Here is a 26,533-nt window from a genome sequence, read left to right on the forward strand (position 1 = left end):
AGTAATCCTACCTAATTCTCACCCGGTGCTGATAAGAGCCTCTTTCTCCCCTAAATTCATGCAGACATTTGAGCTGAATGAATTGCAGATTGTTGACGAGATTTTATTAATTTGGGCACCTTGCCTGAATCTGATTATAGGCTATGCTCCCTCAATTATCCAGGCCAGATTCTCCCACATCAAGTTTTTGGCTTTTGCATGTTTATATTTATGCATGCATGATATGCCTCATAATATGGGTCTATCATGTATTTATTGGTAGATCGAGTTACTTTAGGGTTAAGTTTATACAAGATTTTAATACATTCCATATTAAATGGTGAGTAATGTGAAGAGCAATGAGGGGAAGCAGTGGGTAGTGCCTGAGGCTGATTGGGTTAAGATTAATTATGAAGCGGCTTTTTTACAAAAAAGGAACGGAAAGAGGGACAATTGGTGAAGTAATAAGAGATTCTGAAACAAAGCTTAAAGCTGCGGTAAAGGTTGCTCTCCGGGCTTGTTGATGGAACAAGTAGGTTAAATCAACCGTTGGCAGTTTTTTCTTTCTAGTTTGAACGAAGAGCGATAGCCGGTGATCGATTGATATTGGCCGGATTTGTAAAGATTATAAATATGGAGGCAAGGTACCAGAGGAGTTACTCTAGGGTGGAAGAAGTGAATAGTCGAAGTACCCTTTCTTGTTTATTATTGGGGTTTATATTTTGCTTGTTTGATTGTTATGTATAGGTCAACAGGTCTATAACTGCATCCGCCCATTAGAAGATTTAGTCACGATAAATCTCTCGAGTTTATTAAAGGTCTTTCCAAGAGTCTCGTCCAAGACTCTTTCCCTCTGGTGAATCCCTCCAGAGGTGATTTTAATAGGTGGAGATTTATATTACCGGAGGTGAGGTTGTGTCTTCAAAGGTATAACTAGACCGAAACCAAAAAATAGTGAAACTGCATCATCAGTTTTTCACCTAGTTCAAAATCATAGGGAATGGATTTGCTGGTAAGTCCCAATACAAACACACAAAGGTTCATACTTTCCATCTACAGGAATCATGCAGCATGAACTAAAAAGGGGAAAACTAAAAACATAATTCGACAAGAGACAAAATCCTGTTCAGGACTTTGCATAATCAAATGACAAGTTCAACTAAAGATTGCAAAGTCCAATGCCCACATTTTTTTCTGCTGCAAACAGTCTAAGGAGCAATTATTGAAGTTTCAATTATATATGCTTATATTGGCATTCACTAGAAAAATGGATAATTTCTATACCCGATTGCCAAATTTCAGTAGTGTACATACATATTCGGTCCAAAACTTACCAGGCTAATTGCTGTTCTTCTTCTTTCTGAAAACATAAACATCGGTCTCCTCATAAGCGTAATCAGGGTGCAAATCCTGATGCGGGACCTTGTCGATCACGAAAACATTTTCACACATTTCCCAGAACAGTTGATCGGCTTCCGGTGATCTCAACTGGTACCCTAACAGAACCGCCCCATCGTCGGCAACTAAAGCCTCCATAGCCCCCACTAAATGTCCCACCGATTCCTCGATGTAGACTACATCGGCCGCGATCACCAAATCGAACGGAGGATTAGCGGTCCTGATCTGATCCTTGTTGTTCCAATAAAGAACCGACGTCTTCAGGTTCTTCCCCAGAATGGGTTTGTTGCGTTTGAGGTTGTGTTTGAGGGCGGGCATGACTGGGGATATGTCGGTGAGGATGATGTCCTGGAGACCCAGTAGGTGGAAGGCCATGCCGGCGGCTCCACATCCGGTTCCTAGCTCGATGGCACGACGGCGGAAGCTGTGGAAATCGAGGAGTTCGGAATAAGGGTTATTAGCGCCGGTCGTAGCGGGCGACGGCGGTGCCCAGCGCTCCACGAATTTGGCGAGGACTAGCGAACAAGGCCAGACGGAGGTGCCCACGTGGAAGGAGCCATTGTCTTGTTGGATAGAGAGATGGGAATCGCGCACTTGAAGCTCTATAACCGGTGAGTCCGTGAATTTCATTTCGGCTTCTTTCTCTGCTTCAAATTCTCAGCCGAGTTAACTCGAAGCTCTGGATTTACTGTTTTAATGTGAATTCTTTGAAAGGGCTTGGCATGTTTTCGACCCAATGAGATAATTGGGCTCAATCTCCACAATTTTCTTTATTGGTCAAAATATGCTGTCAGTCCTTGTACTTAGTAAAGCTGAGATTTAGCTATTGTACTTTAAAAAATTAAAAAATAAATTACCGTACTTTGACATCAACAGAATCAACTCCTTTTCTTTTAGCTGCCTTTTGTAAAACTTGTAAAAGAAGAAAGAAAGAAAAAGCAGAGATGAGGAAGAAGAAGATTATTTGATAGGGGGAAAGGTTAATACTAATGGCATAAAATAAAAGATCAAAAGTGTTAGCTTTAACTTACCTTAGTTAGCCTACAAAAAGTGTTCGGTTGCTTCTGTTGGGAAATAAACCGAGTACAAGTAATTTTCCTATAACCAGATTAGTGAGAATGCGAAATAAAAGCGGAAAAATAATACCCGAAATTGATAACGGAGTTCAGCCAAACTTGCTTACATCTCCGGACTGCTGCAGATCTTTTACTAAGAGAGAAAATTTACAGGTGTTTACAAAACACTCACTACTCACAAGAAAACTCTCTAGTAATGGGAGAAAGAAATGATTTTTAGGATTTTGGGATGATTTTGAAACTAAATTGGCTAGGGTATTTATAATTGAAGCTTATGGACTAATCTTTGAAAATACCCTAAAGTGCAATGACTAAAATGTAATTAATCATTGCTTAAATTCAAGAAAAATTGGTTGCCTAACTTTGACAAAATTAACAGCCCCATTTATCTGCCGCCCCATTGAATTCCATTGCCAGCCGCCCACTTTGACTTTACAATCTCCCATTTGAAGACCGGTTTTAATCTGTCTTCACACCTTGATCAATGCAACATCATTTCTGGTCTTGTTATTCTAGCATGCCAACTGAAGCTGAATACAACTTCAGTTTGTCCGTAGTCACTGTCTTTGTTAACATGTCTGTCGGATTTTGAGCTCCACTGATATTTTCAAGTTTTAAAATCCCATTTTCCAGAAGAGACCGGATAAAATGATATCGTAATTGTATATGCTTCGTCCTGGAATGAAAAGACGGATTCTTCGCTAGATGAATAACACTTTGACTGTCGCAATACAAGACATTGTTTTCTTATTTCTTGCTTAACTCTTCCAAGAAACTTTGGAGCCAAACCATCTCCTTGCTGGCTTTCGTAACAGCGACATATTCTGCTTCAGTTGTGGAGATAGCAACTATCTTCTGTAGTTGAGAAACCCAACTCACTGCAGTTCCTCCTAGAGTATAGACATACCATGTAGTACTTCTTCTGATGTCGATATTTCCGGCTAAGTCAACATCTACATAGCCTGTCAGTATCGTATCTCCACCTTTGAAATAAAATGTTTTGTTTGTGGTACCTCACAGATATCTGAGGATCCATTTGACTGCTTCCCAGTGTATCTTGCCCGGATTATTCGTGTACCTGCAAACAGCTCCCACTGCATGAGCAATATCTGGTCTGGTACAAACCATGACATACATCAGACTTCCAATTGCTGAGGCATACGACACTTTCACCATGTGTGTACGTTCTTCCTCCGTCTTTGGTGACTGTTCTTTGGAGAGTCTAAAATGAACACCTAAAGGTGTATTTATTGGTTTAGCATCTTGCATGTTGAACCTGGAGAGTACTTTGTTGATGTACTCAGCCTGTGATAACATCAAAGTCCCTGACTTTGTGTCTCTCTTGATCCTATTGTTTGCGCAGAAATCTCTGAATCTCCTATTTATGTACTCTCCTCCATTGTCAGACCTCAACCGCTTGACTTTCAGAACAGTCTCATTTTCCACCATGGCCTTCCATTTTCTGAAGGTATCAAAAACTTCCGATTTCTTCTTCAGAAAATAAACTCACACCTTCCTTGTAGAATCATCGATGAAGGTGACATAATATAATGTGCCTGCAAGAGATGGAACTGGAGATGGTCCCCATACATCAGTATGGACCAACTCTAACTTTTCAGCCTTGGGTGTCTTACCAATCTTTGCAAATATGACTTTCTTTTGTTTGCCAAATATGCAATCCTCGCATAGTCCGACATCTACATTCTTTAGATCCGGCATCTTCCCTTTTGACAAAAGTGTCTTCATCCCTTTCTCGCTCATATGACCAAACCTTTGGTGCCATAGGTTTGATTTTCCATCAGCATTTGCTGTAATAATGATATTTTCTAAATTTGAGGTTACATAGAGAGTACCGGTCTTCTTACTACGAGCAATGACGAGTGCTCCTTTGGTAATCTTCCATTCACAGCCTGAAAAGGTTGTACTATAACCTTCTCCATCAAGCTGTCCTACAGAAATCAGATTTCTTTTGAGGCCAGAAATATGTCTCACTCGTGTCAGCTTCCAGGTGGTCTGGTTTGGCAGCTTTAGTCGAATGTCTCATTTTCCAACGATCTTCAAGGTTTCATCGTCAGCTAGATGAACCTTCCCAAAATCACCACTGACATAGTTATCCATGATTTCTCGGCATGGGGTGGAGTGGAAAGATGCCCCTGAATCCAAGATCCATGATTCAATCAGACTGTTGACGCTTAGAATCATGGCGTCACCTGTCTCCTCTGTCATGTTTGCAGATTCTTGTGCGCCGGTATCTTTCTTTAGTGCTCGGAAATCTCTTTTAAAGTGACCCTTCTTGCCACAATTATAACAGATAAAATCTTTCTTTCCCGTTCTTGATTTTCCCCTTATGGATTTGGATCTGCCACGATTTGAATTTCTTTATGAAGTTCTCCCTCTAGACTCCGTGTGCAAGGCTGAGGAGGTTGATGCTTCACCCGATTCTCTCCGTCGAATTTTAATTTGTTGTTTCTCGACGAGCTGATGACTGTTATAAAAGTAGCATTCCAACTATCTGGTAGAGATGATAAGAGAATTAAAGCTCAAACTTCATCATCGAATTTAGTTTCCACTGAACTCAACTGGGTTGTGATTGTGTTGAGTTCATTTAGGTGTTGTGCATGCCCCTTCCGCCATCCGCAAATTGAATAATCGCCTCATCAAATGAACTTTGTTTGAGGCCGATGGCTTCTCATACATACTGGAGAAAGCCGCCATAAGACCCGCCGTGGTCTTTTCCTTTGCTATGTTGAAAATAACATTGCGGGATAATGTCAGTCGAATAACTCCGAGGGCTTGTCTGTCGAGAAAAGCACAGTCTTCATTCTTCATGCCCTCTGGTTGTTTTCCTGAGAGGGGTTGATATAGATTTTTCTGGTACAGAAAATCTTCGATCTGCATCTTCCAAAAGCCAAAGTCCGCACCATCGAACTTTTCAATTTTCACCTTCCCTTTGTTTGCAGCCATCGCTCCCACTCGAATCTGGTTTCGTTTGGATCGTTTCTGACAATTCTTGCGAACCATCGTGTATTAGAACACCCCCGTCGATAAATTCGTATCGCCGAAATTTTTTTACTCTTCACGAAATTCACTATTCACATGAATAGTAATGAATAGTAACCTCGCAAAAAATTGAAAAAAATCACAACCAAAAGCTCTGATTAACAGTTGTTGGGAAATAAACCGAGTATAAGTAATTTCCTTATAACCAGATTAGTGAGAATGCGAAATAAAAGCGGAAAAATAATACCCGAAATTGATAAAGGAGTTCAACCAAACTTGCTTACGTCTCCGTACTGCTACAGATCTTTTACTAAGAAAGAAAATTTACAGGTGTTTACAAAACACTCACTACTCACAAGAAAGCTCTCTAGTAATGGGAGAAAGAAATTATTTTTAGAATTTTGGGATGATTTTGAAGTTAAATGGGCTATGGTATTTATAGTTGAAGCTTAGGGACTAATATTTGAAAATACCCTAAAGTGTAATAACTAAAATGTAATTAATCATTGCTTAAATTCAAGAAAAATGGCATGCCTAACTTTGACAAAATTAACAACCCCATTTGTCTGCCGCCCCATTGAATTCCCTTGCCAGCCGCCCACTTTGACTTTACAACTTCATTATCTTGTTCTATTGCAGTAAACATATATATCAATGAGATTAACATTCAAAATTAAGCCTGATTTAGAAGTTAGCTGAGGATCAAGATGCCTTTTGTTATCTTCCATGCTAGTACTATATTTCTTTTACTTTTGTACCTATGAAATATTAATGACAATGATCCTCTTTTTATGAAATAATGTAGAAATTGAGAGTCAGCTCGACAATGAAGGTTCATATTGTTTCTCTTATTGGATGCAAAAAGTTGTTATTGAGTACAGGAGAGAAAAGAATAAAGTCTAAAGGCATTACATGGTCATGAAAGTGAGACTTTCATTAGAGTATCTATATATTTAGGTCAATAATTCCAGGACCTAATTTTCTCAACCTCAAACAACTTAGTAAAACCATGAAGAAAAAAGGAAAATGAAAAAGCTCTAGCATTCATGGCCTTTAGTTGTTTTACATCGAAGGAATTTGAAGTTATCGAGAGTTCAATATAGTCGCGTCACTCTTACGAGTGTGTATCAGTAAGTTAAAGTTCGGAATTCAATATCTATAAACTATTTACCAAGTACAAATGAAAATGTGAGCACTAGAGGTCAAAATATGGGGCCTGCAATACTGTATTATCAAGTATATCACAAATAAGACACAAAGTAAAACTCTTATCCATTTTCCACTTGTGTTTCCCATGTCTTTACTTGTGACTGACCCCATTGTTATTGAGAACAGGAGAGAAAAGAGTAAAGTCTAAAGGCATTACATAATCATGAAAGTGGGACTTTCATGAGAGAGAGAGTATATATATATAGGCCAATAATTCCATACCTTTTTTTTCTCAACCTCAAGCAACATAGTAAAACCATGAAGAAAGAAAGGGAAATGAAAAAGCTCGTGCATTCATGGCCTTTAGTTGTCGTATATAGAAAGAGTTCGAAGTCACCTGGAACTCACTGCTGTCGAAGTCGCTCTTACGGGTATGTATCAATAGGTTAAAGTTGGAATTTCAGTATCTATAAAATATTTACAAGTTAAAATTGAAAATGTGAGTAGTAGGGGTCAAAATATGGGGCCTGCAATACTGCATTATCAAGTATCAGTATCCTGTTTGAATCACAGATAAGCCACAAAGTAAAACTCTTATCCATTGTCCACTTGTGTTTCGCATGTCTTTACTTGTGACCGACCCCATTGTATCTTTGGCATTGAAGAAAAAAAGGCAGAGAAGTGACAATTTTTTTCTTTTTCCCTTACACATTTTACCTATGCATGAATATGACTTTGTCCCAAGCTCAGTTTGGTACCGGGGATAACATTGATGCTTTGATTCTCTGAATTTTGTTTGTTATAGTGCTAATCTTGTTAAGGTACAACTATGTATATACATGGTTTGGTGAAGGGAATAGCTACCTTATATTTTGTATATTCTTCGAATATCTTTCGAAAGTCACACATATACTACAATTCTCTTTTCTCTCGAACTTGAAGCTTTCATAGTTCTTCGAAATGTCCAAAACTCCATATCCTCTAATCAATGATTGACGTGACCATTGACAAGATGATGTAATTTACTAGTTAAATTTATTATCCGACAGTTAAATCTACTTATTATGTCAACTTACAAATAGTCATCTTCACCTTAATCATAATACCAACATTAAGGGTTGTGTAAAAATACAAGATCGGAGAAAGAGGAGCTCGCAATCTTTCTATCAAATTCTTTAACTCATCCTTCCCTCTTTCTTTCCATCTGTCATCATTTCCATATCGCCATAAAAAAATGAACACTTAAAAATCACTACAATCTTATTTCTCTTATAAACGTTATATTATTTCAACTAATAGTTGAAAGTTTGCTTTGTAAATAGCTAGAATAATCAAAGCTTTTTTTATTTTATGGATATGTAAATATTTTTTAATCTAGCATGACAGGACAACAACCACAATAGAGATGAAACAATTAATGCAATAATGGAGCTCCAAAAGGGTTCGTTTTCGCTTTGTTCCCACTACTTCACATCCCCCCTTATCAAAGTTAAAAAGCCTTAATTTTTTAAAAGGGATGAGTTGGCTTTCAAAGGTTGAAGAGAATATGCATGGATCTCATCCTTCATCTATTCAGTAGGTTCTTTCTCTAGTAACACTTTTCTTCCCTGCAAAGTCATTAAATTTCATGTGCCAAATATCATTTCCATCCATTGATTGAAGATGGGTGACAAATGCCCTTTACTCCAACACCTAAAAAATCTCTTGTTTCTCCTCCTCCTCCGCCGTCTTCATTCTGCATACGCCGGCGTTTCACGGGGTAAATTTGCAATTGGTTCAAAGTGGAAATATCGTCTGCTGAGTTTACTAAATCTCTTCCTTGGGTTGTCGTTGTTGGCGTGTTTGAAACATACAGATCACTGTACTTGTTCCCATCTTGAACTAGACTGTTGCTACACTTTGTCCCGAAGCTTCCTAGGAATGCCGTGTCGGTCGATGTTGCACCCATTTGGGCAGCTTTCTGCAACAAATCTGTGGCAGACATACTGAAAACTGGTGTTTGATGAGACTGGTGTTGGGTGCTGAACAATGAAGGAACAATCACAAACTGAGGTCCATTTTCCTTGACATTACTCAAAGGAAGTGAAGTGCATTTTAGCAGATGATCTTCAGCATTACTCGGTGGCACCTTGTTTCCGAACACCCAGTTTAGCTGATAATCCGATACAGGAGGATTCGATATCGAAACCATCGGATCTCCATATATCAATCCCGGATTCAAAGAACCAAATGAGTCATGGCCCTGAGATGCTTGCCCCGTCCACAAGGAAAATCCAGGTTTAGTTTGGTCTACTGCTTCATAATTGCTTGAAATTGGTTTGAAAACAGTGGAGAAATGTTGTGGGATCCCTGTATCTAGTGGATTCCCCCTAAGTTGGTAATTGAAATTATCGGCGGCCAAGCTATGCATGCCGGAACCTGCATTTACTCTAGCTGTTTCCTCGGCCAAGGCATCACAGAAATCCCTATGCGTGATGAAACTATCTCTTCTGCATAAAGAAAAGTATGCAATCCATGTATCAAATAGGGTATGTCTTACACAAAGATCACTAGTGGATTACCTTGAGAATAGGGTACCACAGTCGCATTTGTACTCCCTGGTGCCGCAGGTTTTCGAGTGAGCTTTCCAATCAGAATGCACAGCGTATCGCTTGGAGCACTTCCACTTCTTCTCCCCATGCTTCCTATAAAAGTGCTTCTTTATGCCGGTTAAATCCCCAAGAGCCCTCGAAGGATGGTGATGGACGCAGGTCTTTTCGGGGCAAACATACACGCGCTTCCTCACTTCTTTCGTCGTCCTTTGCTTCAGCTTCCATGGGAGGTTATGGCCTCGTCGATGGAGTTGAAGGTTTTGTTCTCTTTGGAAACCCTTGCCGCATATTTCGCACAAGAATCTGTTGGTTGCCATCAGAGTCTTCGGGGACAAGGCTATCACTTCAGCTTCAGGATCTGGTATCAAACATAAAATAAATAAACCATGAAGATGATCCTCATAATAGAAAATTACACAGGATACTTGCCTGGTTTTCCTGGAAGGTTTCTCTTCTTCTTTGCAACAACAGCAGGAGGATTGGATCCAGTTACAGGGTTCATGATAAAACCATTTGAAATCGATTCTTCTGTCGAAACCCCCCCCCCAGAAAAACTAAGATAAGTCAACCAAAATGAACTATATATGTATCTCTCTCTCTCTCTCTCTATATATATATATATATATATATATATATATATATTAATGTGTGACTAAGAGAAACCCTTCCAGGTTTTCTCAATCCTAACTACATAAGCTGATATATGCAAAGGAATGAACCTCTTCTCTCTCTCTCTCTCTCTCTCTCTCAAATATGCAGTACTGATTTAATTATAATTACTTGCTTTTGAGTGGAATATAGCACTAATATATATATATATATGTGTGTGTTTGTATATTTTTAATGAGAGGCGGTGAAAAGTTAAAGTTATGATGAGGTCCTAAGAAAGCTAATCTCCATGCTTTTCCATTTGAAATCATTATCGCATAATTTGTTTGCTTTTTGTTTTTTTTATCATCTTTCTGATCTATGCTGCCTTCCAGTCTGCAATTCTTTAATTCCCTTCTATATATGTAATAAAAACGTCCTACCGTATTTATATGCAATTTCATATATTCCGAAAAACCGAGCTTGAAGAAATGTTCGAAGAGTACACGACTCGTGGACCAACAATGTACTATAAATTTTTTAGGTCTTAGCATATAACTGAATATCGACTTTGATGCTGAGACGAATCGTGCCATACAATAAATAATAATATCATTTTTTTATCGAATTTGAAAAAAAAATTATTATATACATTAGATTGAGATGGAAGGAGCCCTAGGGTAATCTAACATGCAAAGAGATTAACTTAAAGCAATAATGAACGAAAGAAGTGTCCCTAAATGCATGAGTGTGACATGCAAAGAGGAGATGTCAAACTTGTCATCAAACACTTTTATTTGTTCCTCGTCTTCCACGAAACTAAAATAAACATCTTATTCGGTCTTTCGATTTAGCTAAAAATGGCTTAGTTTTAGGGTTACTTCAATTATTGATGGCTGAAATGAAATCATGAATAGGAAGTGGTTGTTTTTGTTACTAGAATATTAGTTTTAGGGTTTCAGCAGTCTGTGTATCTTTGCTTTTCATTTGGTGGAATTTTAGTTCAAATTCTTAGGTCTCTTTTGGACTGTGAATGTATACTGCATGCACTTAATTTGGTACGAAGAAAGTATTTTTGTTGTATACCCTATAAACCAGGATTTTGGCTTTATTAGCAATGTTCCAGCCTTTGCTTCCCGTGCAAGATCGGATCCAAAATCATTAATCACACGATCATTACCCATTCCTCAAAATACATGTTTGATAAAATATACAACGTCATGCTTCCATTGTAGGATTAAAGTTTCTCGTCTTTCTCATACATCATTTTTCCCACTAAATTTTATGATATGTTATCGTCACAGTTATTCATCCTGTCTATCACATCTATTGAGATATTTGACATAAAAATAATAGTTATAGGGTCACTCTGACACCACTTATCAAAATATCATTATCTTTTTTTAAAAACACATTTGATACAATACCACGGCTTTAAAATTCTATGACCTCCTTTTTCTTTTTTGATGTGAGAATAATGTCATTTATCTCTTCAAGACGTGACATTATTTTTATTTAACCATTTAAACCTTAAAATTAAGACTGAAAAGCGCATAATCATTAGAAATAACTCTTGACATTTAACTTTTAAAATAACTCTTAAAGTTGTTATGTTACGTTAATAAAAATATTGATAATTAATTAATCATCAATTAATTATAAAAATTTATCCAAAAAATTAGAATATTAAAATTTAATTTCTCAAATAAATAAGAATAAGAATGTGACAATGATATTATCTATGAAATATAAATAATCAGACGAATGTTATGTTATTATTGGCTGACATTGATGTTGTTTTTAGCTGTTATATTTTTGGGCAAACTCAGAAACATTTAATAGTTTAGGTACCAAAATAGTAAACATGGATTAAATTGGGTATTAACCCTAGTTAAAATACAGGCATGTATAAGAAGGTTTCGGGTGAAAGACAGGACAGTGAATATTTGGAAGTGTGGGCAGTGGTGAAGTCTTGATCTGCTTTTGATTATCATAATTGTGCAATCATGTTATGGCAATGCATCCTGTCTGTGGTTGTTTAGCATAAAAGTTTTTGGAGTTTAGCTCCTTCTCCAACACCCATTTTTATGTCTGTTAGATTCCCTGTCTGATCTCTCGGTTTCTGCTTCTAATTTTAAAAAGAAAAAATTAACCTCACAGATTTATGCATGGTTTTCAGAACTGGTCCGATTAGCGAATCGGTCATGCTATCGGTTTACTGGTTCAACTGGTCGAATCGGTCCGACCGGTCGGAAGAAACGAACGACGTCATAATTATTTAAAAAGTTAAATAAAAATACCAAAAATATTTAATAAAAAATAATTTTTTATATCACAATTTATATTCAAAGCATGTCATAACATATATAAGTTAAAAACCATAAAATTAAGTGAAACAAAATGATTCAAATTAACTACAACATAATATTTAAGGTAAAACATATTAAATATTAAATATAATTATATAACTATAATTAAAAAAATAAATTTGAGGCTAAAAAATCATAACAAAATAATATTGTTTGGTTTAATTTTTTTTTAAAAACAATCTCACATGGCTAAGAAACATAGAAGAGCATCCCAAAAGTCTAAAGAGTAAAAATATGAGAACAAAACAATCACACATGGCTAAGAAACATAGAAGAGCATCTCAACTAACTTTTATAAATAATAGAGGTAATTTGACATTCAAAATCATGGAGTTTTTTTGTGAGCATTGAGTGAACTATTCTTTCACTTCAATCAAGCTCGAATTTTAGGCTTCAATCGAGCTTCTAATTTTTTTTTTTGAGTTCAAGCCTTTTCGAGTTCAAGTTTCAATATTATATTTCGAGTTCGAGTTGAACTTAATAATTTTTAGCTCGTAAGTTTGAGTCGAGTTGAGCTTACTTTTAAAGTTTTCAAGTTCGAGTCGAACTCAGCAATACTCGAGTTCGACTTGGCTCGTTTAACAAACGACGTCGTTTGGTTTAATTTAAAAAAAAATTTGGCGGTTTTTTATGGTTTTCATTCGGTCCGGTTCGAACGGTTCAGCAGTTCCGGCCGGTTCACTAGTAACGGTTCAACCGGTGTAGATTGAACTGGACTACGCAACGATTCCCGATTGAACCGGACTAGGCAACGATTCCCGATTGAACCGATTGAACCGATCGGTCCGGTCTGATTTTCAAAACACTAGATTTACGTTAATTAATTACATGTTTGTGTTACAAACGTTGTAAATGGATGGAAGAGTTTGGGGAAGACCAAATTGTTGTTGTAACCAAGGCAAGACCATGTTTGTCTCTTTGTTTTTTTACTTTGAAAATCAAGGTGGGAGTACTACTAATTATTGTCTTAATATTAGTATGGAGTTAGAGTTTCGTGAATGAAAAAAAAAAATATTAAGTGATAAGAATACGGATAGACATTTTATTCGTATTTGACGAGGTGTTTTGTAGAGTTTTTATAAGATAAGATAATGTTTAGATTTTGAGTGAAAAATATTTAATTAAAACTGATTCGAAAATAATAGTATAATTAATTTTTATATATTTAGAGATAATTGTTATAATATTACTATTTTATCTATATTTTTCAGTTAAGTCTCTATTTTACTTAATAAAAATGAGAATTATATAAATATATATACATATACATATATATATATATATATATATAAAGTCATATTTGGTCAGATGTGAGTTTTTATTTTATAAAACGAGTCAACTTGATATTTCTTAAATTTGAATATCGTTGGATGACAAATAAAAAAATATTATATTCGAATCGAATTTGAATGGATGAAATGTTACTATTTCTATACATGAATCATACTAGAATTAAATATTGGAATGAGTGGGATTATTTATTTTCAAATTTAACAGGAACCTTATAAGTATTTGAATTCAATAACTTGGGAGAAAAGGTTTATAGTAACAAATATTCAAACTAACGAAAATTTTAAAAAAATGTCATTCAACAAAAAAAAAGTTGAGAATAAAACTTAATTTAATAAAATATTCAAACTATATGTATTTTATTTTGGGTTAACTACACGGATAATCACTTATATTTGTGTTTTATTCACTTTTGGTCACTGATTTCAAAAAATATAAGATATGATCACTTTCGTTTTTATTTAATTAAGATACAGTCACTCTGAGTTAATTACCATTAATAATGGTTAAATATTTTTATATAATCACATATTTGATCCCTGATATTTACATATTCTTTCAATTTAATCATATTTTTAATAAATAAATTTAATCCTCCAATCGAATGAGATCACATGTCATACCACGTGTCACCATTAGGCTGGAGAACTAACTTTATTTTAATTTAATATATTTATTTTCATCAATCAAAGAGTGACATGTGTCACCTTTGGTTGAAAGAAAACAAAGGAAAGCAAATTGAGGCACAAAAGATTCAAACCTTGGTTACTTAGGAGACTAAACATGTATTCAACCATTAATCCAAGACCATTGCTTGGTCTAAAGTAGACAACATGGTATATATATTTTGTATCTTAATATATAAATACTTAAACTCATAATATTTATATATATTAACGTAAAAATATTTGTTATATTAACTTATTAAATATGTTTTATTATTAATTTAATTTAAAAATATTATATTTTTATTTTCATTTAAAAATAAATATTTTATGTTAAAATTTATTTAAAATATGAATAAATTGAGAGCATATTAATTAACATGGGTCAAATGTGTGATTATACCAACTATCACGTCACATATTCTATTAATTTTTAACAGCAATTAACCTACGATGACCACATCTTAATTAAATTAAAACGAAAGTGACCATATCTTAATTAAATAAAAATTAAAGTGATCATATCTTATTTTTTTTTTTAAATCGGTGATCAAAAGTGAACAAAACACAAAAATGATCATCCATGTAGATAACCCTTTATTTTTAAAACTGAAATTGATTTGACTCAATTTCAAACTTGACTCTTATTACCATTGAGATAGGGTCTCGTATCTAAAAGTTAATTCCACGATAAATGAATTGTTATTATTTTTGAGGACTTAAGTTTGAGCACCATAAATATCAAAGGTGTAAATGATCAATGTTGAAAGAGTGAAAGTTTTTCTTTGAACGTATATTACCATACATTTACCCAAATTAATAAAAAAAATTACATTACTTATTATTATTAATATATTTGATGTTATATTTATGATATATACAACAGGATCTTATTAAGTAATTAAGTTGAGTTTTTTGGAGGGTAATTAAGATTGCTATTTTTCTTCTTTTTACTTTTGAAAACCAATAAATAAAAGACACGTGTTAAGGAAGGGCAGATTTGGATCTAAGGAGCCGTTCATTACAGAATTACACATGCTTTGGCTTATAAAAAGTTGGAGAATATATATATACCTTTTCTCCCAAACACAGTTATCTTTAATCTTATTTATTTATTTGAATAATTTGTGGTACGTATGACACAACCTATATGGTCTCGTTACATTTAATCTAGCTTTTTATAACTCGTATTTAGGACATATATTATTTTATAATCACCTTAGCTTAATAAAAAAAATTGTAGCCCCGTATCATATATGAATATTCTAGTATATTAGTGACACTTACTTTATGTTATAATTTCAAATAACTGAAATAATTTTTCGAGTCTTTATATACCATATGGAGAGAGGAATATTTTTTAATAAAAAAGGGAGGAATATTTTCTTACATAATATAAAACTAAAAAATATTATAATAAATTTAAAATTATCAAATAAATATAAATTGATTATTGAAATTAAAGATTAGAAAAGAGAGATTTTTATGGAAAAATAAATAAATACTTATTATTTATTTTTTAATTAATCCGAGATAAGAACAATATAGTATCTATTTAAAGATAATTTTTCAATCATTTGACATTGAACGCTCATACTCTTGCCATTTATAGTGCTCGAACCTAGGACCTCAAAGAACAACAATTTCTTTACCACTGAAGTCGCTTAGTTCGTACTAATTTATACTAATTAAATGGTCCTAAATTAGTGTAATTTTTTATTTTACATTGTAAGTAGATCTTACTTTTATATATATATATATATATATATATATATATATATATAAGTTACATGGTCTAATACTTTTAATTTTTACAAGTTCTTTTTGGATTGTTAGATTAATTGAGTTTAATGATTGAGATTAAAATTTAAAAATAATTTCTAAATATCAACCCATTTTTTGTTTAGAGGAAAAATGTGAAGATTCATTTAAAAAAAATTTACATGAACAAATACTATTGGTTGGAACCAGAGATGATGTGATGAACCAGAACTATTTAATAATTTCTCGTTGAGTGGACCTATAGTTTGCATTCTTCTAAACAACACAAAATTTTTATCCATAAAAAAAACAATCACTCATGCAATTAATGTCATCTAAGAAGATCAAAGATTCTCTTTTTGGCTTTGTAAAGAAAACCTAAAGCTAGCATACTTGGGATGGGTAAGGCTCGAATCAGATTTTCGATCCAAATGAATACGATTCAAGTATTTTATCTCTTCATTAGTCATTTGATTTGATTTAAGTTTAGGAAGGTTTTATTTGATCTAAAATTTGATTTAATTTTTAAGGTAAAAACTTGTATTTGATCCAACTCAATACAAATATATATAATTCTCATTTTTATTAGATATAATAGGATCTAATTAAAAAATATATATAAAGAGAGATATTACTATTATTATCTCTAAATATATAAGAGATAATCATATTATTATCTTAGATCGAGTGGATCAGAGATCTTTTACCATAAATTTAAACCTGACCCTACAAGATTTACTCTTTGGAAAGAACCACCCCATCCGAATTCTAAATTTTTTAACACACCCCTTCACTCTCTCATATATAAAAAGACCACTTATCAACAATGATAAAATCAAAATTTTAAATTATGATATTAGAATTAAAGAAAATGGTTTTAATGTTCTTAAAATTTTATGTATCAACTAACGTTTCAATCATTTGTGTACCTCTCGTCTATGGCTATAAAACTTTGTTTTTTTGGAAAGATAATATAGGTAGGGACCAATCCATCCGTTTCATTTTTCTTTAATCAATAAATTATTAATAATGTTCCATGTACATGAATAAGAAAGTGAGTGCGTATGAGATAGAGCAAATAATATGTGGCTAAGCAAAAACTAATTAATAATATTTAAGTATTGAGAGCTTAAATCATGCTTATATTGAATTAAGTATTTGATTAAACAAGGCCGCCGTCAAACTTGTGGCACTTAAAAGTTCCCACTAATGACATTAAAGAAGGCATGATGTGTGTGGGATGATATTATTTGGTTGGGAAATTTGCTTACTCCACATACAACAATAATTGATTCAATCGTGTAATGGATTTGTAGATGGGACGATAGGATCGTCCAATGACAAGCGTAACATGTGATATGTTATAGGACTCCAAAATTTAGAGTGCCCTACACAGAAATGTCATTTAGGCTCGGTTATGTCTAACATTTGTGCTTTAACAACATTTTCGTTTAAATGGAAAAAAAATAAACTTTTCGTTTAGTTCTTGAAAAAATGGTAGAGAAAGTTATGAACGAAGATTTTGATAATATATTTAATCATTTTTCATGATGAATTTTGGTATAAAAAAAGACCTTGTAGATCCTTTATAATTTTAAATTTGATATATTAATCTTTATTATAAAAATATTTTAAGGACCTCATTTTAAAAAAAAATAGTACAAGACCTCCACATCATTTGGGACGGTCCTAGACTGTTTCATTCCATTCAAAGCCTCTTCCTTTCAAAGAATTCAAGCAACCAAAAAGAGGACCATCTTCCACTCACTCTACCACCACCAATTGTATCAAATGGAAGAAAAGCATGCACTAATCAATAATTAAAAAGGTAATTTGGTGGAAAAAGTTATTGATCTTTGTTATATCTATCATGCCATATATGTAGTACAAGAATGATTAAGATAATTAATTGTGTTGGTTAATATCTCCTTTGTTATAGAATTTCGTTTCACAAGTTATATTAATTTAATTTTAAGAATGAAACGTAGAGGTTATAGTCGGAATCAATTTTCGACTGTCTTCTTTCTTTCTCGAGTGATTTTCTGGGTTTATTTTAATTTAAAACAATTCAAGAGAACAGTACGAACTCATCCCCGTAGAAAGTTATTATTATATCAGGACTAAAAGAGGAAATAAGTTATTTTTAAGATAATATCTTCGACAAGTCTTGCTTTACATTGAGGATGAGATTCAAACACATCCAAATATTAGGGACTGATATTTAAGATTTGTAAGTTGTTTCGATGAACACTTAAAGAGAATAATCTTATCATTTGTACTTGAGAGGGTAAACACATCTATTTGATTTAATTGAGACACGAGTTATATAGCAATATATCCAAGAAGTGCAGTCCTTAAAGTGAACAATAATGAATGGTGTTATGAAGAGAATATTCATTATACAAGGAATAAATATAAAACTATGTATCTAATATATAATGTTATACATAGATATAATTTTTATTTTAAATTAATTGTATGTATAAAAGTTTAATTTTGATTCAATTATACGAATTTGTAAAATAAATTTAGAGTTAATTGTATTATATGTCCTCAAAATATGACCCTCATTCTAGATTGGTCCTCAAACTTTTAAACATTCTAATTTCATCCATAAACTATACCTCTTAATTTTGAACGTCCTAAGTTTATCCCCAAACTATTATTTTCATTTTAAATTGGCCCCTAAACTTTTGTATGATTCAATAGCATTCCTTAAATCACTTAAAAGGTTTGGGTAGAAATTAAAACATTCAAAATTTTAGGGACTAATATAGAATGAGGGTCATAGTTTGGGGATGAATTGGAATGCTCAAAAGTTTAGGGATCAATTTAAAATTAGAGTCATGGTCTAGGGATGAAATTATAATGTTTAAAAGTTTAATGTTCACTTTAGAATGAAAGACATAGTTTGAGGATGTTTAGTGGAATTAACTCATAAATCTATTTATTTTTTATATTAAATAAATATAACTATTTGTATATATAATATATAAGGGTAAAGTACACAAATGGTCTTCTGACTATAGGGCGATGTTCTGTTGAGTCTTCTGACTATTGAAAGTTATAAAATGGTCCTTTGACTATTAAGTGATGCTTTGTTGAGTCTCTGACTATTAAAAGTTACAAAATAGTCATTTGACTATTCATATGTTCCAAACTCATCATTTACTTTAAAAAATTAGCGGCTATATGTGCTAGACGTTAAATTGTTCACTATGATATGATAAAATTTGATCTCAATATTGTTTGAGTTGTATTTTGTAGATCCAGATTCTGTTTACATTATGTCATCAAGCTAGTGCTTAAAACATTATGTTGTCAAGCCAGTGCTTGAAAGCAATGGTTGTGCCAATAGACATCCATAAAATAATTTTTTTTATCATATACCAGTTAGCAAGTTAACGACCATCTCGAACAATCATCAATTTTTTAGTAGAAAAGGACGAGTTTTGAACATATAAATAGTCATGAGATCATTTATAACTTTTAATAGTCGAGGATTCCACAAAGCAAAACCCCATAATCGAGTGACTATTTTATAACTTTTAATAGTTGAAAGACTTAATAATATTATATAATTAGGGGATCATTTGTGTACTTTACCCTATATATAAAAATGTAAGGCTTCAGGGTCACAGTTGCCCCTGTATTAGACCAAATTTATCAATTTCACCCCTGTCGTATTTTCGCATCAATTTTGTCTCAAAGTTGTTTAATTTCATCAATGTCTACCTTTGACCGTTTTAACTAACAGAACCGTTAATTTATGCTTACGTGGACTCCAGCTATTTCCACCTAAGATAATTTTACTGACGTGTTAATAGGATGATGTGGTATAACAAAAAAATATTTTTTAAGTAAACAATAACAAAAAAATTTTTTGTATATGGAACGGGGAATTCCAACTATGTCTCCTTTGTTGAATGGATTTCTCCTCCGAAGGCAGCAGCTCCGTCACCTCCGGCGGCACAAACAACACCAGCTCCAGCTGGAGGTGTTGAAAACTGAATTTTATCAGATGAAATTATGTTTCCTGATTGCATTATAATTGAGGTAAACTCTACTAACCAATCTAAGAAATTATCCAAACTAATAAAACAACGTATATAAATTTAAAAATCACAAAACAAAATTATGATAGCTTAAAATAATACAATGCTTTGCAATGAGGAAAAAAATGGGTAGCTAAGGAACAAAGCAACAAACATAAATGCAAAAGCAAAAGTAACAACTTCAATATCAACACAAGTCGAAACAAGAAGAAGAGAAAATAGAAAGGTCTTGACAACCTAGACATCGGTTGGAAGATCCGTGCGGTGAAAAGGTTGAAATGGCAACAAGGAGCAACATAATGTGAAGATGGCTCCATTGGACGGTTGCTGGCGACTAAATGAAATATTTTGTTTCGAAAAAATCGATTGGTTTTCGCTAGATCTATGTTGATCGACGATGTATTCGAGTAATCAAAGGTTGGATTCATGATGAGGAGCACAATACGATTTTGTTGATGTATTTTTTGTCCCAAACGGTGGTCAACGACGAAGACCGACGCATTGGTCACCTGTATATAAAGGTGGTTGGTGCCTGACAATGGAGAACAAATGTGAAAAGCTTAGACAAGAAAGGAAATAAAGTGAAAAAAATATGGGGGGAGGAAACTTAAAATGGTATATATATTTGCTTCCAAAACTTAAATAAAATTAAAGTTCTATGTATACGTTTGAATAAAATTAAAATTCATGTATAACGTTACACATTTAATAAAAATGCATATATAACATTATATATTTAATAAAAAAATACGTACAATTTTGTTTTTGTTCAGAGTTGGATTCAAATAATTTTTTGAAGATGAATACTATATATTAACAATACAAAATTTCTAAACATGTGTATGCATCATATTTTACCAGACGAATAAAAAAATTGATTTTATACTTAAAAAATATTAGAAGTCGCCACCAATCCGTTTAAGGTGTGATTGGAAAACCAAAAAATTTAAGGTCTACAAAAACTAAAATTAGGTTCGGTGGCACGGTTATGTGTGAGGAAGGGTTAGCATCCTCACTACGCCCGTAAAAACGACGCTTACTTGACCACAAATATTTTATCTGGACTCATGTATGCAATTAATGTATTTATAGAATAATAAGGAATTTTTAAATTCTTGAGAATAACTTCAAATTCTCTAACAGCTAAGAGAATCAAAATTACAATCGAAAACTCTAAAAAATCCATAAATTAATATGTGTAAAATTTCGATGGCGAAGTCTTTCATAGGTGATTTCGAGCATTCTCCAACGTTTATAAGAATATTGAAATTTAATCTCATTTAAGAAGACACCTCGATTTTCATGAATCATGCTAAAATCTCAGAACTTACAACTCTTTAAAATATCTCTAAATTTTCTAACATCTAAGAAAATTTAGAAATATTCCTCAAAGTTTGAAAATTCTCATGACATTGTTTTTTTATATAAAAAAAATCAAAGATATGTTCTCTCATTAAATAACCTCGAAATCCTCCAACGTCTAGAAAGATATTGAATGTAATCTCTTTTGAAAAAAGCTAATAGTTACAAAATTTACTACTTATATATGTATATGCATAAAAATATTTACAAATATAAGGTTAATTGATAAAATAAATGATTAAATTGAAGCATACCAAAAGTTTAGGGACTAAACCTAATCTAATTATACAATTTGCAAGGTAGTGACCAAAATGGAATTTCATGCTAAAACTTCAATGACCTAAAGGCAAATACCTTAAAACGTTTGACTACAAAACCTAATTTTTATTCTTTCTTTCCCATTTGAAACCTAGCCGATTATCTCTTCTCCAAATCCCTTTGCCCTTTAATTTTGCTTCTCTCGACCGCATTTGTTAAAGCCCAACGCTGTCGATTATCCGTCTTGTTCCGGCGTCATCTCCACTTGCCGACCACCGCTTAGGAACACAAACATTCCACCTCTTAGGCTAACCCTTGAATCCGACAACGAGGATTCCTCTGACTAAGGTAATGAAAACACTCTTCTCTCCTTTTTCTTTATTTTCGATATCAACTTGCATGCATTAAAACTTGAACACTAAAAGATGGCTAAAACCAGAATACCTTTGAAAAGTAAGGTTTTGATTGCTTGGTTCTTGATATCTTTGATTAAAAAGTGGGAAGGGATTCTTTGTATTGTTTCTCTAAAAAATGAAGGGAAAGATTTTTCTTTGTATTGTTTCCTCCCAAAATCGGGTCCTCTCTTTCATTGGTTTTCTTGGGTTTTTATAGCAACCCATATTACATTTGATTTCTTTCTTCCTCTTTTGCGTGTGATTGTTGATCTGGTAACTTCAACTGATTTGGGAGCTGTTAGGACAGGTTGCAGCAGTGGAGTTGAGATTGCAGGGAAATGGTAGCACAGTGATGGTAGGAAGATGGTAGCCATAGCGAAGGTAGGGGAGTTGAGATGGCAGGAAGTCAGGAACACCCGAGCATTCAATGTCTTAGAAGCTGTATTTTGATTTTTACTTTTCCTCTTGTTGTTTATTGTAATTAAATATAATAATATAATATCTTACGGATAAAAATGATGATTGATACAAATAAAATTTTAAAGTGAGTTTAATCAATAAAATGAATAATTAATAGAAAAAATAATTTTTTAAAAAAAATTAATTTTCTAGATAAACACTTAATCTAAAGAAAACATGGATCCATCACTGTAGTTATCCCTTCATAAATTGAAGGATTAACTACAGTAATAGTCATCAAATTTTAAGGAAACATTCACTTTGACTATCTAAATTTGAAAAACCCTAATTTTAGTAGCTACGATTAATTAAGGAAAACTTGTAATGTTGTCCAATTATTTGTGTATTTTCTATGATTGTAATTATGGACTTCATGTACTCAGTTATTAATTGAGTTTAAGAAATGTCAAGGTTTGAATTTTAGCGTTTGTGTGTAAAGTAAATTAAGTTGGAAGGGTCATCCCATAATAAATCTTTACAAAATCCTATCTGGATTAGTCCGTCATTACCATTGATTAAGTAAAAAAAATGCTCTTCCATTGATCTTGTTTGGGATAAATTAGGAATTTAGGTAGCACCTTATCTATGTTTTCTTGATTGATTAGAATTGCAGGAACACGACGAAATTGACACATGCATGTGGTAACGCAGTCAGCGTTAGGTGTTCAGTCGTACCAAAACATAGAGATATCCGTAACCTCCATGTGATCGCAATGGCCAAACATCCCATCTCTAGCACCAAACAAAACACAAAAGTTGCAGTTGAGAACCATTTTCAACAAAAATCAATAAACTGGAAATCAGTACCAATATTTGTATTTTCTAGCAACAAAGTTGCATTCCCAATTGGGTTAATAATTATCCAATCAAACGTCGTATAACACAGGTCAAAGCCACAAGGCACCGGCGTCTTTCAACGCAGGGATCAACTCCCCGCTGATATGAGTAGCCATAACTTTGTCCAATCCCCCGTACAACCTCCCGCCGATGAACACAGCCGGAAGCTGAACCATTTTTTGATCACTTCCGTTACCTTTACAAATCATCGTCTCCAGTTCATTCAAGACGCCGGCCTCGTCCTCCTCGTCGATCTCGTGAACCGCAGGGTTTACGCCCAGAGCCTGCAGCAAACGCCTCACTACATGGCTCATGCAACAACCCTTCCTCGCCAACACAATCACGGCGTTCTCCGACACGATTTTGATCACGTCTTTATTGCCGCCTCTTCCTCCTCGGCTTCTGTTCAGTACGAGGTTGCTGTTCTGGCCAACTGTCGTTGTTGTTGTCGATGATGATGGGGCGCCATGGGAAGTGGTGTTGATGCATGGCAGAGGCCAAGACTTGTATGGAATTGCTTGTTGCATCCTGAAAAATCAATTGTATGTATCGAAACAAATATATGGCAGATGGAAGAGAGGATATAAATATTATACATATATATAATTGTGTGTGCATATGTATATATATAAGCAAGTGGAGGCAAAAGGAGGGGAAATGAGTTTGAGATGTTGAAAGGGTCTGGCGTCAACGGCAGCTAGGCTGACGCGTCTGTGGTGGTTTAGCCTAATGGATGACGTTCATTGGATGTCATGTTTTAATAAATAAAAATATTTGGATAAAAATACAACTCAGGTCGCTTAAGTATTTGATAATAAATAGATCACTTTCTTTTTAGAAATTACAAATACGTCACTTGTAGACATCAATTTTCTTAAAAGATAGAGCTAGCAAGAGTTCATCTCTTAAGAGGACTCTTCCACCACCATATCTTTTAAAGCAACAACCACACCAACAAAACGTGCAACAACCGAGCAAGGAGTCTAGTTGCATTAGGATTCTATTGTTAGTTTATTTTTTTACTATAAATACATGTAATCCTCCACATTTGTAAGAGGATATACGAAATAAACAACAGAAATTACTAGCAAATCGGAGCAAAAAACGTGATTCTCGAAGAGGAAAATAAATAGAAAAGGTAAAAGCTTGTACCTTTATCGCTTTAAGTCTTTCATGTGTGTTTCTCCATTATTTTTGCTCGAGTCAAACCCAAATAAAATTATTTTTGTCCGATGAACGGGAATGTTTTTTAAAGATCTATCTTGTAGATCTAGTAATCTCGAGGCCTGATCTTAGAAAATTATTTGGATTTTCGAAAAATAAAGAATAAAAACTTAAAGTTAAAACATTCATTTCCCCCTAATGCGCAATATCAACGTTAATTGTCTTTTAAATTTGGCCTCAATTTTAGTTTTTCTTTTATAATAGTCCTTTGTTGTTACATGCATATATTTTTATTATTCTTATTATATATATATATATATATTAATTATCTTCATTTGACTATTTTTTTATTTTTTTTATTTTCTATATTCTATCGTTATTTATATATATATACTTTTAATTCTTTTTCATATATCATTATTATTTATATATATTTTATTACTATAATTATATGTTATATATATTTATTATTTTATATATTTCATTTTATCTTTTATTTTTTTTATCTTCTATTTTTATTTTTGTATTGTTATTATTATTATCTTCTTTATTTTATGTATTTTATTTATATATATTTTTTATATTTGTTTTTGTGCCTCTTTATTTTATTTTATTTATCTTGCTTACATCTTGTTTATCTGTTTTATTTTTTCTACTTTATTGCATTTATTTTTATTTCACATTCTTTATTTTATTCATTTTTACTACATTTTTATCTAACATGTTTCTTGACTTCCTAAAGGGTACACTTTTAAAACTATCAAGGGTAAGTATTTGGGATTGTTATTTTACCTTTCAAGTTAAACTTTCAATTTTCTTAATTAAAGACAATTGGAAATTACATAGTACCGAAAGGGTAGTTCAAGGGTGTTAACCTTTCATTGACTGTAACTGACTCCCGAATCCGACACATCTTTGGTACGACGCATATCAGGTAAGAAATAAGGTATCCGATCAACCAATTTTTCATAAAATAAATGATCGGTGACGACTCCCAACCCAATTATTTCAAGTCGAAGCTCAAATTCGGGGCCCAACCGAAAAACGGTTACGACATCACTTTAACTAAAATTTTACTCGTCACTTGTCATCAAATATTAGATGAAATGGTAAAATTGATTGCTATTATATTAATTTTATTCTTCAATTTATTAGTAATTTTAAGGAATCACAAGTAAATTTAACCCTTCAACCATTCATATCTAAAATTACCTAATTTTATTATTTGTTCTTATCCTAAAATTTTTGTTATTTTCCAATAAATAGTATATTACTTTTCTATTATAAGAATAATTTATTAACAACTTATTACTATTTTATGACATGATACAATTATCCAATATTTGTTTTAATTTAATAGACTCAATTGATTTAATGGTGTCATAAAAAATAAAATTTATGAAAAATTTAAATATAAATAGCTAAATTTATTTAATTATTTTAAAATATGATAAAATATATAATTTTCAGCGACTAACTTATCATTTCAGCCAAAATGTTTTCATATCATCATGAGAAAGCCTAGGTGCATTGTCTCGAAGAGGGTGACCGTTTCTTCGTGCTTAAAACTCCGATGTGAAACAAGGTTTGGGAATATTAATGGGTCCAATTATTGGTTGTCAAAAGCAGAGTTGAAAGCCGATTTTAATGTACGAGAAACGAAGAAAACTGTGGAATTAAGGGGAGTGGTCAGCAGGCCGTGACGTATACCCTAAATCAAAGAAGAAGAAGAAAACAATGTACGTAGACAGGAGAAGCTTCTTCGTTATAAATATCAATTGTCCTGCCTTTTGTCTTGCGTAAGCTTACGCAATCGTTGCGTTCCTCCGGTATGTTGTTCTACAATAATACGCATAATGCATCCATGCATGCGATAAGTACATATAATCATGATTTTTAAACGTCGCTAAATTAAAATATAAATAATTATAAAAAGGAAAATATATATTTGATTAATAATATGGGTAAATAACATGTTTAATACTTAAACTATCAATTTTAATTCATTTTGGTACCTAAACTTTTATTTTTTTAAAAAAACTATACTTAAAGTTAAGTTTTGAAAAACATTGAATGCTCATATACTAAAACAAATAAAAACTTTTATTTTAAGTTTAAACGCGTTAAATTTTTAATG

General features: G+C 32.9%; 3 protein-coding genes across 3 annotated transcripts; all 3 read right to left on the bottom strand.

Annotated features, from left to right (window-relative positions):
* Positions 1 to 1,082: 1,082 nt before the first annotated feature.
* Positions 1,083 to 19,478, bottom strand: LOC120175662 (protein N-lysine methyltransferase METTL21A-like). The gene is made up of 3 exons (XM_039182265.1): positions 19,468 to 19,478; positions 15,387 to 15,391; positions 1,083 to 2,056 (listed from the first exon to the last, which is right to left on the bottom strand). Exon 3 carries the CDS (start codon positions 2,005 to 2,007, stop codon positions 1,318 to 1,320), a length of 690 nt encoding a protein of 229 aa, XP_039038196.1. The 5' UTR covers positions 2,008 to 2,056; positions 15,387 to 15,391; positions 19,468 to 19,478; the 3' UTR covers positions 1,083 to 1,317.
* On the bottom strand, positions 7,918 to 9,725 carry LOC120175661 (zinc finger protein MAGPIE-like). Its single transcript, XM_039182264.1, has 3 exons — positions 9,623 to 9,725; positions 9,164 to 9,551; positions 7,918 to 9,091 (listed from the first exon to the last, which is right to left on the bottom strand). Exons 1-3 carry the CDS (start codon positions 9,693 to 9,695, stop codon positions 8,242 to 8,244), a joined length of 1,311 nt encoding a protein of 436 aa, XP_039038195.1. The 5' UTR covers positions 9,696 to 9,725; the 3' UTR covers positions 7,918 to 8,241.
* A 3,673-nt stretch (positions 19,479 to 23,151) lies between the features above and the next one.
* LOC120175384 (glutaredoxin-C9-like) lies at positions 23,152 to 23,831 on the bottom strand. The gene has a single exon (XM_039182012.1). It carries the CDS (start codon positions 23,757 to 23,759, stop codon positions 23,283 to 23,285), a length of 477 nt encoding a protein of 158 aa, XP_039037943.1. The 5' UTR covers positions 23,760 to 23,831; the 3' UTR covers positions 23,152 to 23,282.
* Positions 23,832 to 26,533: the final 2,702 nt, after the last annotated feature.

The sequence above is a fragment of the Hibiscus syriacus genome, unplaced genomic scaffold, assembly GCF_006381635.1.
Source record: "Hibiscus syriacus cultivar Baekdansim isolate YM2019G1 unplaced genomic scaffold, ASM638163v2 tig00112206_pilon, whole genome shotgun sequence".
NCBI classification, from domain to species: domain Eukaryota; kingdom Viridiplantae; phylum Streptophyta; class Magnoliopsida; order Malvales; family Malvaceae; genus Hibiscus; species Hibiscus syriacus.